General features: G+C 39.2%; 1 protein-coding gene across 1 annotated transcript in view; it reads left to right on the forward strand.

Moving 5' to 3' along the window:
* Positions 1–18182, forward strand: part of FRAS1 (Fraser extracellular matrix complex subunit 1) — a 446975-nt gene that overhangs the window by 151800 nt on the left and 276993 nt on the right. The window contains exon 3 of the mRNA XM_060093094.1: positions 12394–12501. Coding sequence (XP_059949077.1) covers positions 12394–12501 — 108 coding nt within the window. The remainder of the gene's footprint in view (positions 1–12393; positions 12502–18182) is intronic.

Genomic DNA, 18182 nt, shown 5'->3' on the forward strand with positions numbered 1-18182 from the left:
GAGTAGGATCCATGTTCCCAGAGGTGAAGATATTAACCTCATATGCCAGCTGTGGCCTGTGCCAGGGTGTTCTTGCGAACAGTAGCTGAGGCAGCACAGAAGCCTATTTCGTAAACCAGTTAGGAATAAGGAAAGGTTTACATGTCGGGAAAAAGTTGAATAGCTTAATGGAAAAACAAGAAAAGTATACTGTAGTTGATTACTTCATCATTAAAGTTGATCATCTCAGGGGTTTTCACCCAGCCAGTTTTCTTTTTTTTTCCTTTGCTTTTCTTTCCCACTTTAATTCATGGATCAAGTAACAGTGGCGAACAATATTTTAGGGTAGATTATGTTGGCTTTAGCATCTGGGAACATATGGCACAGCTAACTTCTACTCCTTCCCATAACTTAACCCTGAGCATGTGGCAGACAATAGTAATCTTTCTCATTTAACCTACCTGGACAGAGCTTCAGGATCCCCCTCAACACAGCATTTCAAATCACTCTTTCCAGAGCTGGTGTAAGTGATAACAGCTGTTTACTGTCTCTGACTTAGAAATTTAGAAGAACATTTCCACTATGAACCTGGGAAATGGAAGAAATTTAGAAGAATATTTCCACTATGGACCTGGGAAATGGAAATAGCAGCAGTTAAGTAATCATTAAACTCTTCTCATTTGCCAAGATTCAGAAAGTTGATTTGAGCAGTGTTATCTAGTACAGTTTTATAGCTATATCATTATTATTTTATTATGCCATGTGGCTTTATAGGAAGCTTCCTCAAACATTTCCAGAGGGGAAACTAGTTTTGTTTCCTTAGAAGCTCACGGTCTTCAGTAAGATGTTGAGAGTGAGATTGCCGAGGGAGGGCTAGCTGCCCTTGTTGGTCCCTGATTCCCTCCCTCCCCGAAATCCTTGCCAGCTGCAGTGTGATGGGGTGGGAGGTGGCAACAGCAGCCAAAGTCAGTTAGGTCCCTTGATCGGTTATGCTTAAACCTATTGAGAGCTGTTCTCATCAGAACTATCATTTTTCAGTTGAAAGAGCATGGTTCTTGACACCAAGCAGTCTGGGCTTCAAATTCTGGTTTCACCAGTTGTACAATAACTGACCAAATAATTTCTTTAAGTTTCTGGGTTTTTAAAGCAATTTTTTACTTGTAGAACAGGAGCAATAATAACTAATTTATAGGATTTTTTTGGTGGGGATTAAAAGTTACATATAAATACATATATATACACATATGTAATACATATGTAGCATGTATTTTATAGGCGTACACATACACACATGCACTTATAATATACACATATATGTATATATACATACACATATGTTATATATATGTGTTAATAGTTGCTTAGTAAATAGTAGCTGTCAGTATTGTATGGACATATAACTTGTATACTGGACATTTTAAAAGGGTTTTGGGAAGTCGTATGTTTGATTGTTTTAAAAAAGCAATTACCCCTATGGTACTGTATTTTGAAACGTTATGAAGAGTGGTTGGTATATGGTTGAACATGGTCATGAAATGCACACATGAGAAAAAAATCCAGCAGCTGATGGACTACTTTATAAATTCTGCACAGGGGTGTAGTGATGATCCTTCTGAGTAACAGAGGTCACGGAGAGATTTGTCTGGATAGAGGAAAGGTCTGAGGTTGGAGAAGTGGAAGCCTCTGCTCTACCCTGTGAGTTCGGGGCACTGTGCCAATAAATGCAAACGTCTTACCTAATTTATCCTCCCGGGTAGGTTTTATCATCTTAATTCTTTTTACATAAAAGGAAACTGAGGCTGAGTCAGGATAATTATCTTGCTTAAGGTTCTGTAATTATTAAGGCAGGGAGCTAGATTCCAACCCAGATTTGTTTGACTCCAAAATCCATCTCTAGATTATGGATGATGTAGTCCACTCTCTGAATTTTATGGATGAGGATCTGAGATCCACGCAAGTGACTTGTCTCGTGTGCCCAGCTTTATAAAAGCAGGTTCTGACTCTTAGTCCAGTGCTCTTATTCTATACTAGGCTGTTTCTCCAGTTCTTGTCTTTTGCTTTGTTCTCTAATTGTTTCAAAAGTCTTGCTTCTTTAACTGTATTTCAAGTTCAAGGGCAAATATAAGGGACTGAGTTGTATTCTTCTGTCTCTGGTTTGGGCTGTATTTTTTGATATCTTCCATATTGTATAGCACAATGATAAATCCTCAATAAATTCTTGGTGAATTGAATTCTTAAAGGAGTTGGTCTCTGAAATCCTATTTTGACTGAGGCAGAGGTATAAATACATACAAATATACCTATATCCATATTGGGGTTTTACTTTGAGAAATTCAGTTGATATTTTATGATAAAGGCTCTCAATGCTATTGTATCCACTGCTCTGTTTTTATACAGTCTGACAATCTTTATCTTTTAACATTTTTGTTCAGTGTAATCACTGATATTTTAAGGTTTATATATACCATCTTACTATTTGTTTTCTATTTGTCACTTCTGTTCTATTTTTCTTTGTTTTTTCTTTTTGTCTTTTGGATCAATCTAATCATTTTTATATTTAATTTCCCATTAGCTTGTTAGTTATACATGCTTTTACTAATCCTTTAATGGTTATCCTAGTGATTACAATATGTAGTAATCCTTTTATTTATCTCTTCCCAACTAATACTAGAACCTTGAAACACTTCAGCTTTATTTATCCCTCTACTATCTTTTTTTTAAACATCTTTATTAGAGTGTAATTGCTTTACAATGGTGTGTCAGTTTCTGCTTTATAACAAAGTGAATCAGTTATACATATACATATGTCCCCATATCTCCTCCCTCTTGCGTCTCCCTCCCACCCTCCCTATCCCACCCCTGTAGTTGGTCACAAAGCACCGAGCTGATCTCCCTCTGCTATGTGGCTGCTTCCCACTAGCTATCTATTTTATGTTTGGTAGTGTATATATGTCCATGCCACTCTCTCACTTTGTCCCAGCTTACCCTTCCCCCTCCCCGTATCCTCAAGTCCATGGTCTAGTAGGTCTGCATCTTTATTCCCGTGTTGCCCCTAGGTTCTTCTGACCATTTTCTTTCTCTCTCTCTTTTTTTTTTTTTAGATTCCATATATATGTGTTAGCATACGGTATTTGTTTTTCTCTTTCTGACTTACTTCACTCTGTATGACAGTCTCTGTCCCTCTACTATCTTATGTATTATTGTTATTAGGCATTTTAAACTTGCATATATTTTAAATCCCACAAGATGTTAGCATTTTTGTTTTGTACCGTTATTTATTTAGATTACTCACTTATTTGACCTTTTGATTACTCAAAATTCCTTCCTACATTACTGTGTTTCCATCTAGAATCATTTTTTCTTTGCCTAAAGAACTTCCTTTAGTATTTTTTTTTTAGTTTGAATTTGTAGGTGACAAATTCTCACAGGTTTTATTAATTTAAAACATCTTTATTTTACTTTCATTGTTGAAGGATATGTTTGCTAGGTATAGAATTCTAAGTTGCTGGGGTTGTTTTTGTTTCTCACTTTAAATATTTGTCTTCTAACTTTCACCATTTTTTTTTGTGGAGAAGTTAGCTGTCCATAATTAAATTTCAAATTAATTATGTTTGTAGATATTGTATCTGATGAAATATTCATAGTTTTAAAAAATCTCCAATACATGTTTTCATTGTCTTCTGTTATCTTCGTAAAGTTCTAAACAAAATAATGTACCATCTTTCTTTGAGTTACATGGTAGTTAAGTTCCTGGACAATTCAGTGTATGTTATTACCACTCAGTAAATTCTTTATGTTTATGTGTAAAACAGATAGGAACAGTTAAGATATATAATCAGATAACTATAAACAGATTTTTCATTGACATGAATGTTTTGTGGGACATTTGAAAGTCATATGGAAGTGGGACAGTTTTTCTTGCTGCAGGAATGTCTTGCTCATTACATGACATCTGGAATTTATGATCCTTGTCTATTAAATGCCAGTAGCATCCTAACCTTCATTCTTCGGAGCAAATTTTTAAATGCCTCTTGGAGTGGCATAGTCCCTGTTTAGGAGCCTGTTTTACATTAAATAGTGAAGACTGGTCACCAGTGATGCTGCCTTTGACTCAGGGCCTCTGCTGGGCCTGACAACAGACGTAGTAGGGTGTGGCTTTATATAGTTGAATGTGAGCATCAGTACAACTCCCAACCATTTACTGGGTGGTCAGTTTAACTAGATCAGCTGCCAAGAGGCTGGCTAGAGGAAAAAGTTAGGGATGAAGGTTTTGCTGCATAGCTTCAAATGCTGTGATACAGCTTTGACATGCTGGAACACAAGAGCATCAGTCAGACAAGGCTAGCATTCAGGCAGAAATAGATGGGCCCTTTTAGAGCAAAGGTCTTAACGGAGACATAGGTCTAGAAGGCTGGATCTCAAACAGCACATATTGAAAATGGCTACTGCAGCTGCAAGAGCAGCGTGGAGAGTGAAGTGTTGTTGTCTGTGTGTTTGACTTTCAGCAATTACATCACAAAATTGCCAGCAATTATTTAAATTTGGGAATATCTATCCATCCACCCATCCATTCATTCATTAACTCAGTCAAAATCATTATAAGTGCCTGACATATTTCAGTTACTATGGGAATACAAAGCCACCTCTATGTAAAGAAATTGTCTTTACTCTTGGGGAGGTAGATAGACGTAAAAAACTAATTATAGAACAAATGATAATGATCTATTGGGGGAGGAAGACAAGAAAATAAATAATTTTAATATCAGAGATAATGGTATAGCTATAAGTTAATTTCATGTCCAAACATTTTGAATGTTTAATTTTTTTTCTTCATTTGCCTTAGGAATAGGAAATGAAGTCTTTGACAGCCGAATTGTTAGAGAAAAAAAAAGCAATTTCAAGCTTAAGCTGTACTAGAGTCTCCCTAGTATCTGGACTACTTAAAGTGGAAATATGAGGAAGACTTTTTATTCATTTTAGAACTTTTTCTGTGGTTAACATCTCCTGGAATTTATGAGGGTTATTTTGTCACTGGAGTTTTCTTAGTTTGGGCTTTCACTGTAACAGGATTGTGTTAGAACAAATGGAAAGCTGGGTGTAAAAATAGAAGAGCTAAGCCTGTGTTTCCATTGCTTCAGAATTTGGAATGTGAGCACATTCACTGGGTGCTTAATCTTATTCTATATTTTGCAGCGTTCCTTTTGTGTGTGTGTGTGTGTGTGTGTGTGTGTACTACTCCAGGAATATAGTTTCCACAGCACTCTATAGTGGGATATTTTGTAAACATTTAAGCAGTGGGAAAGTTAACTTCCCCTTATCTTGGAGGCTGGAGGGATTTTTCTAAAGCTTTAAATGCTACAACTGTTCCCTCTGTCACTGAAAATACCGTGGTCAACTTGTTAAGATTGTGGCAAGTGACCAAAGTCATAGCTAACATTTATTTAGTGCTTTCTATGCACCAGTCACTGTGCTAAGTAAGTACATTAGTTTATTTCACCTTCACTGTCACCCCATTGGGTCCTATCTTACCCTTAGTTTATATATTAGGAAATGGAGACTCAGAAAAGCTAAGATTTGTCTAAGTTCCCAAAGCTAAGAAGTAATTGAATCAGTATTTGAACCCAAGTTTATCCACTCTACCATATTGGCATTTGGCATTGCTACTTGAGCTAGTGTGCTGTATAACTTTGTGTCCATAGACCAATGCTGTGGATACAGATGTGGGTGTGGTGGGAAAAATGTATGTTTCAAAATCAAATGGCCATAGGTTCAAATATAGGTACAATTGGGCTTCCCTGGTGGCGCAGTGGTTGAGAGCCTGCCTGCCGATGCAGGGGACGCGGGTTCGTGCCCCGGTCCGGGAAGATCCCACATGCCACGGAGTGGCTGGGCCCGTGAGCCATGGCCTCTGAGCCTGCGCGTCTGGAGCCTGTGCTCCACAACGGGAGAGGCCACAACAGTGAGAGGCCCAAGTACCGCAAAAAAAAAAAAAAAAAAAATATATATATATATATATATATATATATAAGTACAGTCACTTACAAGCTTTGGGAATATCACCTAACCTATCAGAACCTTGGTTTCCTTATCTGTAAAATGGGGATATGATAATATGTATCTCAAAATATTTTAGGAGGAAATATGAAAGATGTGAATGTGCCAAAGTATCTGGAACCCAGAAGGTGCTCTCTTTCTCCTTTGTCTTTTCTGTGCCAAATAGAACTTGGAGGAATAGACTGGCTTTTTGGAAGTAGGGGGAGCTTTGGGAACATGAGCAGGGAAATATTGACTTAGTCGCGGAGGCAGAGAAGTCCTCCCCAAGGAAGTGATATTTCAACTGAGACTTGGAGGATGTGTGGAAGTTAGATTAAGAGGGGTGGGAGTGTGCTGTTGGAGGCTTGGGGAGCCTGTTAGGCAGGTAAGTCACTTAACCTCACAGTCCTTTCCTCTGTAAATTTAGCAGCACTGCCCTAGGGTGCCTCACCTCGTTGGCCTATTAAAGTGAGAAAGTGGAAGTAAGAGTGACTTGAAATGGTAAGACTGCTCTACAGTATCTATCTGTCTATCTATCTATACACACACTATGTATATAAAATAAGGCACATATATATAATAAAGCATTCATTCTTTTTTAAATTTAATTTAATTTATTTTTTATTCAGCAGTTTCTTATTAATTATACATTTTATATGTATTAGTGTGTAGAGAACAAACGTATTGAGACCAAGGGGGGAAAGTGGCAGGGGGTGGTGGTGGTGTGATGAATTGGGAGATTGGGATTGACATGTATACACTAAAGCATTCATTCTTACTGTTGCTATATGATAACAGTGTAGCAAAGAAGAAAAAGGATGGGTTTGAATCCCAGATCCACCTGTTACTGGATGTGCTCTGGACAATTCACTCAGCCTTTTCGTGCCCTATTCCCTCATTGATAAGATAGGGTAGTGATGCCTTGTCCGCAGGATGCTGGGAGGGGCCATGAGACACTGAATGTGTGGCAGATCTGGAGAAGTATTGGCCCTTGGCGGTAGCTTGTTCCCTTTCCTTTCCTTGCTCTCCCTCCATCTATGTTAGTGCACTATTATAAGAAGACATGTACAAGAACATAATGTTAACTTGCCATGCTGTTCAGGGTCTCTTGTCAGCCAACTGAACAAAGACATTTTCAGTTATGTATAGCAGCTATCTTTTCATCTGTGAGTCATGCTGTTGCTTCTGTATCTAAGTTGATCTTCTTATGGCTGATGCCTTCAGGTTTATCATTTTAAGACAACAGCAGGAGGAGATCAGGTACAAGCTAATCACTCCAGGAGGCCAAAATGCGAAACTACTTAGGCCCTTGGTGTGCAAAACAAACTCCATAAGGGGGTATTGTATGGAGCAAGCCTTTGAAATAGGTCTCAAACAGGAAGTGGATCACCATTTTCTCTTTTATTTGGCATTGGCTTGTATTAGTCCCTCCTGAAAGGGGAGAATTTGATGTAAATACAAGGACTCATCTTTTCTTAGCAGTGTGTCCTCCGCTCCTTTTTATTTGGGGCTGGATGAGGAGCTTCACATGAACTTGAAAATGAGACCAAATGAAAAAGGTATTGTTTATCTAAGCTGTCTGAGGAAGGGCACTTGGGTAAGGAATTGAACTCTGAAATAACCTTATGAAAGTTATTGATTCATTCCTTTATGGTTTCTTGACAAACAAGAACCATGATTTCTGTGTCCGAGCTGGAGCTGGGTCAAAGAACCCTTTCATATGGATTATCTTTCCTGAAAACCAGACTTGTCAGGAAAATGAACCTCCAGAAATGAAGACACAAGGCCCAGTGGAATATTTTGGTCCTTTCATTGCTTTGAAGGACAAGTAGAGAACACAGTTAATTTTTTAAAATCTTACTGACTGCAAGGAGGTTTGGGGATAACATAGGAAGTGTAGCTGAATGGCTCACTGTTAGGTATTTGGTGGGTGGTTTTATTTAACTCCCCTCCCCTCATTGCCAGTTCAACTCCAAAGCCCAGATGCTATGTACCTATGGTTGGCAGGAAAAAGGGCACCACATTTTTGGTTTTTCTATCTTATATTTTGAAAGTACCTTTACAAGATCACATAAGTTGCATATTTTGTTATTGAAAAAATAGAAAATATGGATAAGGAAAAAGGAAAAAACAAAAAAAATCAAGGATCCTCACCCAGGAATGACCCCCCTTCGCTTACTGGTTTGTATTATTCCATACTTTGTTTCCATGCACAAAAATATATTTTAATGATAAAAAGGCATTATATACTATTTTGTAATTTAAAAGCACAACTTTGGGGTTGCTTTACTCCTCCTTTCTCATTTTTGGCCTAAGAAGCTAAGGGGATTTAAAATGAGATGAATTAATCAATACCTAAAATAGGGTTATTATAACATTCAGGTGAAAGAAAATGTATGTCGATAGTTGATATACTGCTATTATAGAACACTATAAATAATATCCCCCCAGAAATTTGAATACTCATGAGGGATATAGTCACTGTTTATTTTTAGCATTAAACAAATGTTTAATAAATATTTAACCAAGTGAAATAGTTTTTGTTGTTTTTTATAAAGCACCTTGCTATTACTGTAAGGTATTTAGGGATGAAGGCACTATATTATCTACAAGAACACTTTATTCACTTATTATTAAAAATATTAAAAGCCATTTAGATTGCTTTTTAGGTTTGTCATAATTTAATCCTTTAATCTATATTCTAGTGAAAAACTATTATAAGACCCTTCCTTTTGCAGAGTGTGTTAGATTGGAAGAGAGGATTATAAAGTGACGGAATTACAATGGTAACATGGAAAATCTGTAAAATTTACTTCACAGTGTTATTTTTTTGGTCTTTATGGCTTTATCCAGAGTTTAAGCGATTGAGGCACTCTAGCATCCCTACCTTCATAAAGCAATTTTATGGCACCATAGAAATTGATTCATTAAATATATGGCCATCTATCTAGGCCTTGGCAAAGGGCTCATTTTATTTAAAATTAACCATAAATTATTGACTCTATGAGGACATTAATATAAGGAAGTTTTTTGACAATGCCTAGATGAAGAAAATTTTTCTTTGTAGTTTGATTCCAGTGACATAATAGCCTTCCACATCATGGGGATTTTGTAGTGATGTTACTTAAACATTGTTTTCTCAAGACATCTTGTCCTAACTGGGGTATCTCAAGTCATGGGGATAGATATTTTCTTGAGGATAAGCAAGTACTCAGGGTTGTTCACTAATGAATTCAGCCAACACTCAGGAATCGTGCTAGGTGAAGGGGCTGTACAGAAAGGAATAAAGCAAGCTCTCCTTCCTTGGAGAGTCATAGACTAGTGGAAAGACAGATATGTGAACAAACTGAATGCTTCCTGGACCCAGATAAATTTAACTTTGAATTAACATAATGAATGTTATGAATGAAAGTGAAAAATTATTTCATGTTTTTAGAACATCCTGTTTAGAGTTCAGTAAGCTGAGTCCAGTGATTGAGAGCTGCGAAAAGGTATAATGGACTATTCTGGAGGCTAGAGTAACTGAGGAAATAGTTGAGGTATAGGGAAGAACTTGATGCCTGGTGGAAGAATGCCACATCTGGAGAGAGTAGCGATGACAGGCATCTTAGAGCCACACTGAGCTGAAGCTAGTTCATGGAGCTCGCATGGTCATCCGAGGTCTAAGTGAAAAGGAAGATGGGTTCATGGTTACAGAGGCTTTACCAATTACCTAAGTCGTCTTGAAAATGCAACCTGTGGATTCATTCCTTTCTTCTAATGCAACATCCTGGGTCTTTTCAGTGCTAGGGGGTCCTAATTAAGTAATAATTTCACTCCATTTTGCCTTTGTAGGCTGGAGTGGGAAGATGGGAAAGTCAAGGTACTTAGGGGAATGTTTTCACTCTGAGGAAAGGAAATGTTTAGAAGATATTTTCTAAATGCCTGTGACACTGTAGGAAGCATTTGGATTAAAAATAAATAACATTAAAAATAAATTAATGGGCCTTTAGTAAGTTCCAAGCACTGTTCAAGTCTCTCTAAGCAAATCATCTCATTTGATCCTTTCAATAACCCTCTGAGTTTAATACTTTATCATCCCTACTTTAGAGATGAGGAACCTGGGACACAGACACCTTGATAACGGACTCACTGGTGTCACCATTAATGAATGGTGACACCAGGAGTCAAGTCCAGCAGCCTGGCTCCAGAGCCTGAGTTCGTAGGTCTCCTACAGCTTCGTGAACTCGAGCAAATTGCTCAGTCTCTCACGTCTTGTTTCCTCATGTGTTCAGTGGGAATAGTCATGATAATAAGAGTGCCAGCTTCATAGCGTTGCCGTTCCTGTAAGAGCTTTGCATAGCGTTGATGTGCAGTTGCCTACCTCTCTGCTGGGCCCACTCTCCAGGGTGATCGCGGAGGTCAGGAAAGCAAACGAGGCCACCCTCCTCCAGCACCACAAGGGCCTTCTCCTACCAGCACTTCCTGTCAGCATAAGTGATCAATAAACAGCAGTTGCCGACTTTGTGAAGTTGTCATTTTCTTTTAATCTGTATCCTGAAGCTGATATCGTTTTCTTAAATCAGCAGGGAACATATATTACCTTGTGCTTGAGATTGAAATTTTTTTTTTCCCTCACCTATTTGTCATTGCTTTTTGGGTTGAGAGTAGACTGTAGTTGGCACACTATTGCCAATTTCAGAAGAATATGCTGTAACAATAAAGAGAAAGAAATTCAGAGGTATTCCAAGTCAGGTTTTATTTATTTTTATTTTTTATTTTTTAACATCTTTATTGGAGTATAATTGCTTTACAATGGGGTGTTACTTTCTGCTTTATAACAAAGTGAATCAGTTATACATATACATATGTTCCCATATCCCTTCCCTCTTGCGTCTCTTTCCCACCCTCCCTATCCCACCCCTCTAGGTGGTCACAAAACACTGAGTTGATCTCCCTGTGCTATGCGGCTGCTTCCCACTAGCTACCTATTTTACATTTTTGACTCAAATTTTTTATGAATTAGCCACTGGAAATGTAGGCTACCTCAGATATGTTTTATATTTCTTAAATGACTTTTGGTTTGAAGCACATTCTCTAAAAGCTTATACATTTAACATTTCTCAACACAAAAGGATGACTTGAGAATGTTGTGCACAATCCATGTAAATCTGGACCAAACAGCTGGGTACCATAGCCTAGCCAAGTTGACACTTGAACTTAACCGTCACATTTGTTGTCTGCCTTTGTGTGAAAGCATCCTTTGCTAGCATCCATCATTTTCCCAGCTCATCCCAGTTCAGGTTGAGTGCTAATATTCTGATGACTCTATCAAGAGTTTAGAAACTTCCCTTACTCCTCCCCAAAGTATTTGAGTAGCACTTCAATTGTTTGAGGACCAAAGGATGAGGAAGTATAGAAAGGAGGACAGAGCCTTCACTAAGCGACTTGTGAACTGTGAGCTCTTGGTTTAGAGGACCTACAGTGTGCTGGGCCCAGGACGGTGCCTGCTTTGGGTGCTCACAGTCTGGTCCAGCCTGGATAACAGGAATGTAGATGACTGCAGTGAAGCGTGGCAGGGTATGCAGGACACAGTGGGGTCACAGAGAAGCCACGAGGAGCCGCACCTGAGTGGAGGGTGCAGTGTGCAGGATTAAGGGTTAGGAAATGATTTGTTCTTGAGGTTGAGGCTTGAAAGAAGTGTATTGCTTTGCAAGCTCTCTTTGGGGGAGTCACAGAGAAGCGGGGATCCAGGTAGAGGGTAAGCTGTGAGGCCAGATAAGGGAGGCTGGGGCTGTCCAATGGCTTGACCAACTAGAGTGGATGAAAGTCTCAGAACTGTGAGATTTCCCGAGGCCAGGGAGAGAGACGAGCGCCACATCATGGGGTCTGTACTTTATCCCATCAGAGGTAAAGGTGAGCCATGGAATAGATGAGCATTGGGGGATGTAGTAGCAAAGAACTGGGAAGTGAAGTGTGAGGTGCTGATAGTATCTAGTGGCACAAGCTGCTCTTAGGATGCTGGTTAGTGCTAGTCTAAGTGTCATTTTCCTTTGAACATGCTCCAGTGGTGTCTGCTAGTTAACAGCAAAGAGAAACCTCAAGTCTGAGAGCAGCTTGTCCTCCTGAGGTTTCAGTCCAATCGATTGTTTTTACTCTGGGTATTGACAGCTCCCTGCTGCATGCCCTTGTCTTTGGCTACGTGGGTTGACTGTGGTGAAATGGATTAGACTGCTTTTATTGCCTCTCCGGGGTTAATCAATGCCCAGCAAGCACCGTGTGTGTCCGTGACTTTCCTTTGCCTTTTAATTGCTCAAGCTGTAGGACTGTTGATGGTACCACGTTTTTGTGCTCGTACCTTGACTGATCAGTTTTTAACTCAGAGCTTATGCTTCTTTGCAGGATGCCACCGTTTGGAAGCCTGATTCATGCCAGAACTGCCGTTGCCATGGTGATATCATTATCTGCAAACCTGCTGTTTGCAGAAACCCTCAGTGTGCCTTTGAGAAGGTATGGTATCCTAACTGTTTTCTAAATGTAAAGTCAGGGAATGGTAGGGCGTTTGCATTTTTTCGGTCATCTGGTTTTGACATTTATCCCAATCTCTAATTGCAAGGTTTAGGAAATATAGGAGAGAATTTTAACATATTGTATCTAAGAATATCTTAATTCCTGTTTATTGGGCATTTACTCTGGACCAGGCACTCAGGGTTAAAACTTAAAGGTTTTATAGTGTTATCCCATTTAATATTATGTGGGGTAGGTATCTTTATCCCCACTTTACAGATGAGGAAAGTGAAGCCTGGAGATTTTAGGCAACTTAATAGGATTATGCAGTTAATAAACTGTTGCCCAGAGATCTTCCCTGGGTCTGACAGATGCCATAGCTACTGATACTAACCGCAACATTTTACAAGCCATTGAACGCACTGAAAGTCAGAATTGACTTCTCAAAGATGATTTTCTAAAGACATTATTTGTTGTGCAACTGATTGTATCATCAAACTGCCGTTGGGCTACCTAAGATCACAGGATAGGCTTTGTCTCAAGAAATCTCATGGTATTTAACCAAACGTGTAAGGGATAGTTCCTCCTTTTCCTTTGTTAAACTTTTTCATTTTTTTGACTACACATCTATTCTGTTAGAATTTTTTTTCCACGTGCTGACTCTTTTCTTTTTAAAGTGAATCTACTTACAAAAAAAAAGCTTAAGCTTCAAATTTAAACATTTGAAACTCCCTGGAGAAGACCAATTATTTTCTTTAAAAAGCTTTCTGTCAATTTCACAAACACAGTTTATTTTTCTACTTTTATCTCTCTCCACCCCATAATAATTAATCTTGAGTCTTTATGCCGTCTAATGCTAAGAAGTTTCTGTTTGTTTCTAACACTGGAGTGAAGGTTCTGTATACCTTTAAGGGTATTTCTCAATTTCTGCATGGGTATATTTCTGAGAAGCTGCGTGTACATCAAATGTTGGTAAATTTGATAATATTTCGCTGTGTGTCGTGAGGCTATCTTCTGGAGTAACCACGCCTCTGTTTTGCTTGCTGAGTAAATCTGAGCTGGTTTTGTAAGGACCGTGAAGACATGCCCTCCTCCACTTCACGTGAATAATTATGGCATCATGGAAGAAGCACTGAATTAAATGTTAGAAGACATAGGCGGTATTGCTGAAAACTAAATGCGTTCTATACCAGGGATCAGCAGACTAAATGTGGCCTCTACCTGTTTTTGCATGACATGTGAACAAAGAATGGTTTTTACATTTTTCAGTAGTTGGAAAAAACCAACAGAGAACAGTATTTCGTGATGTGAAAATTGTATGAAATCAAGTTTCAGTATCCATAAATGAAGTTTTATTGAAACACAGGCACACTCATTTATTTAAGTATTGTCTACAGCTGCTTTTGTGTTACAATGATAGAGTTGTGTAGTTGTGATGTAGACCATATGTGGCCCCCAAAGGCTAAAATATTTACCATCTGGCCCTTTATAGAAAAAGTTTCTGACCCTTGTTCTATATCAAGTGTGATTTTCTCCCTTCCTAATTTGTTCTTCTCCTGATTTTTCTCAGTAAATGAAAACTCCCTTCTCCCAGTCGCTCAGGCCAGAAAACTTAGTATCATCCTCCCCACTTTCTCCCACATCCCACATCCAGTACATTAGCAAATCCCCCAGCTTTTCCTTCATGAAACAATACACTGCAGATGCAACTTCTCTGCTTTTACTCTGGTTCAGCCTATTATCTTTTTTTTTTTCTTTTTTTTGCCTGCATTCTCCCTGTAGCCTCTTAACTTGTTTCACTCTTTCTGTCCTTGCCTTTTTCACTGTAATCTTGATATAGCAGCCAGGGTGATCCTATTAAAATTTAAGTCATCATGTTGCTTCTCTCCTTAAACCCCTCCAATAGCTTTTGATGGCTTCTCTCCTCACTTTGAGTAACTCCTCGCAATGTCCTATAAAGTACTGCTGTACCCTCTGATTAATTGACTAGTCTCCCTGCTCCCTCTGCTTCAGACACCAAGCCTGTTTGCTATTCCCTGGATTTGTGCCAGGCATACTTCTGCCATTAGGGCCTTTGCACGCTGCTGTTCCCATTGAAATTATCTATCTATCTATCTATCTATCTATCTATCTGTCTATTATCTATCTATCTAATCTATCTATTTTGACCCTTTACTTCCTTTAAGTCTTTCTCGAATGCCATTCTTCTGAAATTGCAATTCTCTGCCCCTTAACACACATTTCCTATTCATTTTCCATACTTTATTTTTCTTCTTGGCACTAACTACTGTCTGACATACTCTATATTTTACTGATAGTTCTTGTTTACTATCTCTTTTATTCACCATGTATCCTCAGCACCTACAATTGCACCTGATACATGGTAGGCACTCAATAAGTATCTTTTGACTGAATGAATGAATACATGAGAGATGAAGCTAGAGAATTGGTAAGTTCAAGGTTATGGAGAGCCTTGTATGCTGTACTGTGGAGCTTGAAATTTTATTTTTAAGGTGATAGAATACTAATGAAGGCATGTGGGTAGAATGGCCAGCTTTTCTTTTTGAAAGGTCTTTCTGGTTTTTCAAAGGTAATGCGTAATATTGGAGATGAGGAGATCAGTTCAGACGCTGTGAGAATAGTCCAGATGACAGGATGAGTACCTGAATTAGAGCACTGGTCATGTAGGGATCAAGAGGAAAGGGCAGCCTCAGTAAGTACTTAGGGGATAAATCAGCAGAACTGAATGAAGGTAGGAGGGTGAGAGGAAGGAAAAGGAAAGGTGGCTCACATATTTATGGCTTGATGACTAATTGGCTAGCTGAGCCATGAACTGATATTGAGAATATAGGAGAATGAGGAAAATCATCTTATCTGGGAGGAGAACAATGATTTCAGTTTGGGGCACATTGAGTTTGAAGTGTTCGTGGAAGAGCCAGGTGGATATGTCCAAAAGGCAGCTGGATGTCTGAGTCTAAAGCTCAGAGGAGAAGACAGAGTTGGAGATATAATGTGGGTATCATTAGCAGGGAGACAGTAGTGTAAAGCTTTTGAATTAATGAGCTCATCCAAAGAGACTGTGTGAAAAAAGAACACAAGACCAAGGGTAGAATTTGGGGAGCACCGTCATTTAAGGGGAGGCGAACATAAAGAATGGGAACTTAGGAAGATTAACGAGACATGGTCAGAGAGATAAGGGGTAAGAGATGATCAGAGAAGAGAGCAGTGTTGTGGTGGCCAGGAGAGGAGGGAGTTTCCAGAAGGAGTTTGTATCAACAGTGTTGATCCCAAGTAAGGAAATAAGTGGGAGAAGAATTTAATATGATCCATTGAATTTGGCAACATGTAGGCCACTGGCGGCCACACTGAAGTTGGGGTCATTGAAGTGGTGGGACTGTATGCAGAGGCTCGAGGAGTGAATGGGAAGTGGGCAAAGGAAGGCCAAGTATAGGCTACTCCTTCAGGGAGCTTCACTGAGAATGGAAGAAAGAAATGGGATGTTAGACAGACACCACCACATCCGTGAAGTTTCTTTGAACCTCCCATCCCCAGCCATCGAGCCTCTTGGGTGATGTGTGCTTTGTGCTTGCCCTTTTTACAGCCCTTGACCAGACTGCAAATGCTTGTTTATTTGTCTGCTGAAGATGCTTAGTCAATATTTTTAGAATGACCAAACAAGGGAAGGGAGAAGGTTTTGTTTTGGCTTTTGATATTGCTATGAAAGAGACATGATCGCCTTGAGAAGGAAAGGGGGCTGACCTAGAAGAGAGAGAGAAGTTGAAGATATGGGGGATGGGGGAGACAGAACGACAGAATGATAGAACTGGAAGAGGCCTTTAAAATGGATTTAGTCAGGCTTTCTCATTTTATAGACAAAGAAACAGACTTTTAGTTGTTTAGTCACTTGCTCAAAGATACAGAGCTAGGGGGCTTCCCTGGTGGCACAGTGGTTGGGAGTCGGCCTGCCAATGCAGGGGACACAGGTTCGAGCCCCGGTCCGGGGAGATCCCACATGCCGCAGAGCAGCTGAGCCCGTGCGCCACAACTGCTGGGGCCTGCGCGCCTGGAGCCTGTGCTCCGCAACGGGGGAGGCCACCGTGGTGAAAGGCCCGCACACCGCGGCAAGGAGTGGCCCCCGCTCGCCACAACTGGGGAAGGCCCATGCACAGCAGCGAAGACCCAACGCAGCCAAAAAAAAAAAAAAAAAAAATGATACAGAGCTAGACAGTGGCACAGCCATAACAAGAACCTTAGTCTCTGGCTCATGAGCCAGTGTAATTTCTACTCCACCACGTCTTTCCTTGTGTATCTCAGGAACATGTGTTGTTATTCGCATCTGCTGGGTACACTTACATTAGCTCATGGCACAAGTTAATGAATCACCATTGTATTCTAAACTAAATTATTACTGTTATTAATAGTAACTTGGGTTCCTATCATTTTTTAAAAAATTTAAAAAGCCCTTTTACAATGTATGTTTTGCTTATAGATTGACTGGAAATAACCAAGTGTCAATGGTAGTTCTGCTAGATATTTGTATCTATCTATCATCTATCTATTCATCCTATTAACCATATATAATAGATTCTGTATTCATATCCTATATCCATATAGAATAGCTAGCTATAGAGTTAGATAAATAAGGTCAGAGAGAGAGACAGAGACAGATAAAGACTGAGAGAAAGAGAACAGAGGCATTTAGAACATTGACTATCTAACCCAGTCCTGTCAGAACCAATCTTCAGGATCTCTGAATAACATATATACAAAGAGGACAATGCCATGCAAAGGGGTGCTGTATTACATTGTGGGGTTTCGGCTGCAAACTTCAATGCAGACAGGAATAGTGTTTACCTAATCAAGCTGTTGTGAGAGATTTTATATATATATACATGACATATATCTATGTATATGTATACACACACACACACACATATGCTTAGAAGAGTCCCTGGCTATTCTAAGTACTCAGTTTTAGCTTTAATTATCACATGATCATCATCGTTATTGTTAGTTGGTTCCTCTAGATCCTAGGCAAGCAATCTTCATTGATGTCTCTTGCCCAAGTGGCCACTTCCTAACGCTCCCAGTGCAAAGCCTGCAGGGCAATAGGCTTATGTGTTCCCTGCAGCCCACAGCTCACAAGGCTATGCAAGGTTACATGGTTAGGTAGCAAGAACTCCCTGTCTTTCTTTCTCCAAGTGCCACATGCAGAATTCTTTGCTCCTCCTTTAGCCCCAAATCACCTCTTTCATGTTCCAACAGAAGTACAATAGGTAGATGCAAGATAGAGAACATCCACTCACAAATAAAGAATATCATATCATAAAATGAATTATGAGGGCCAAATCTGAAGACCAGTTTTTATATAAATCAAAGACAACTAATTTGGGGGCACAAAATATCTCTTGAAGTCCTCAATTTTTCCTGCCTTTCTCCCTTGCTCCCTGCTTCCATATTAGAATACAAACAACACTTGGATTATCTCATTTTCTATCTGGATGCTTAGTGGAAATTAGGTTAATGTATTTTCTATATTTACTGTCTTAGTGGAAGTTAGACAAGTGTACGTTCTACTTGGGGTTCAGAGGGCACTTTTGTGAATAGTCATTAATGTTGAGCCATATGTACAATTTTATAAAATCCCATATCATATAGGTTTTACCCTTTATTAAGCAAATAAG

The sequence above is a fragment of the Mesoplodon densirostris genome, chromosome 1 (assembly GCF_025265405.1).
Source record: "Mesoplodon densirostris isolate mMesDen1 chromosome 1, mMesDen1 primary haplotype, whole genome shotgun sequence".
NCBI lineage: Eukaryota > Metazoa > Chordata > Mammalia > Artiodactyla > Ziphiidae > Mesoplodon > Mesoplodon densirostris.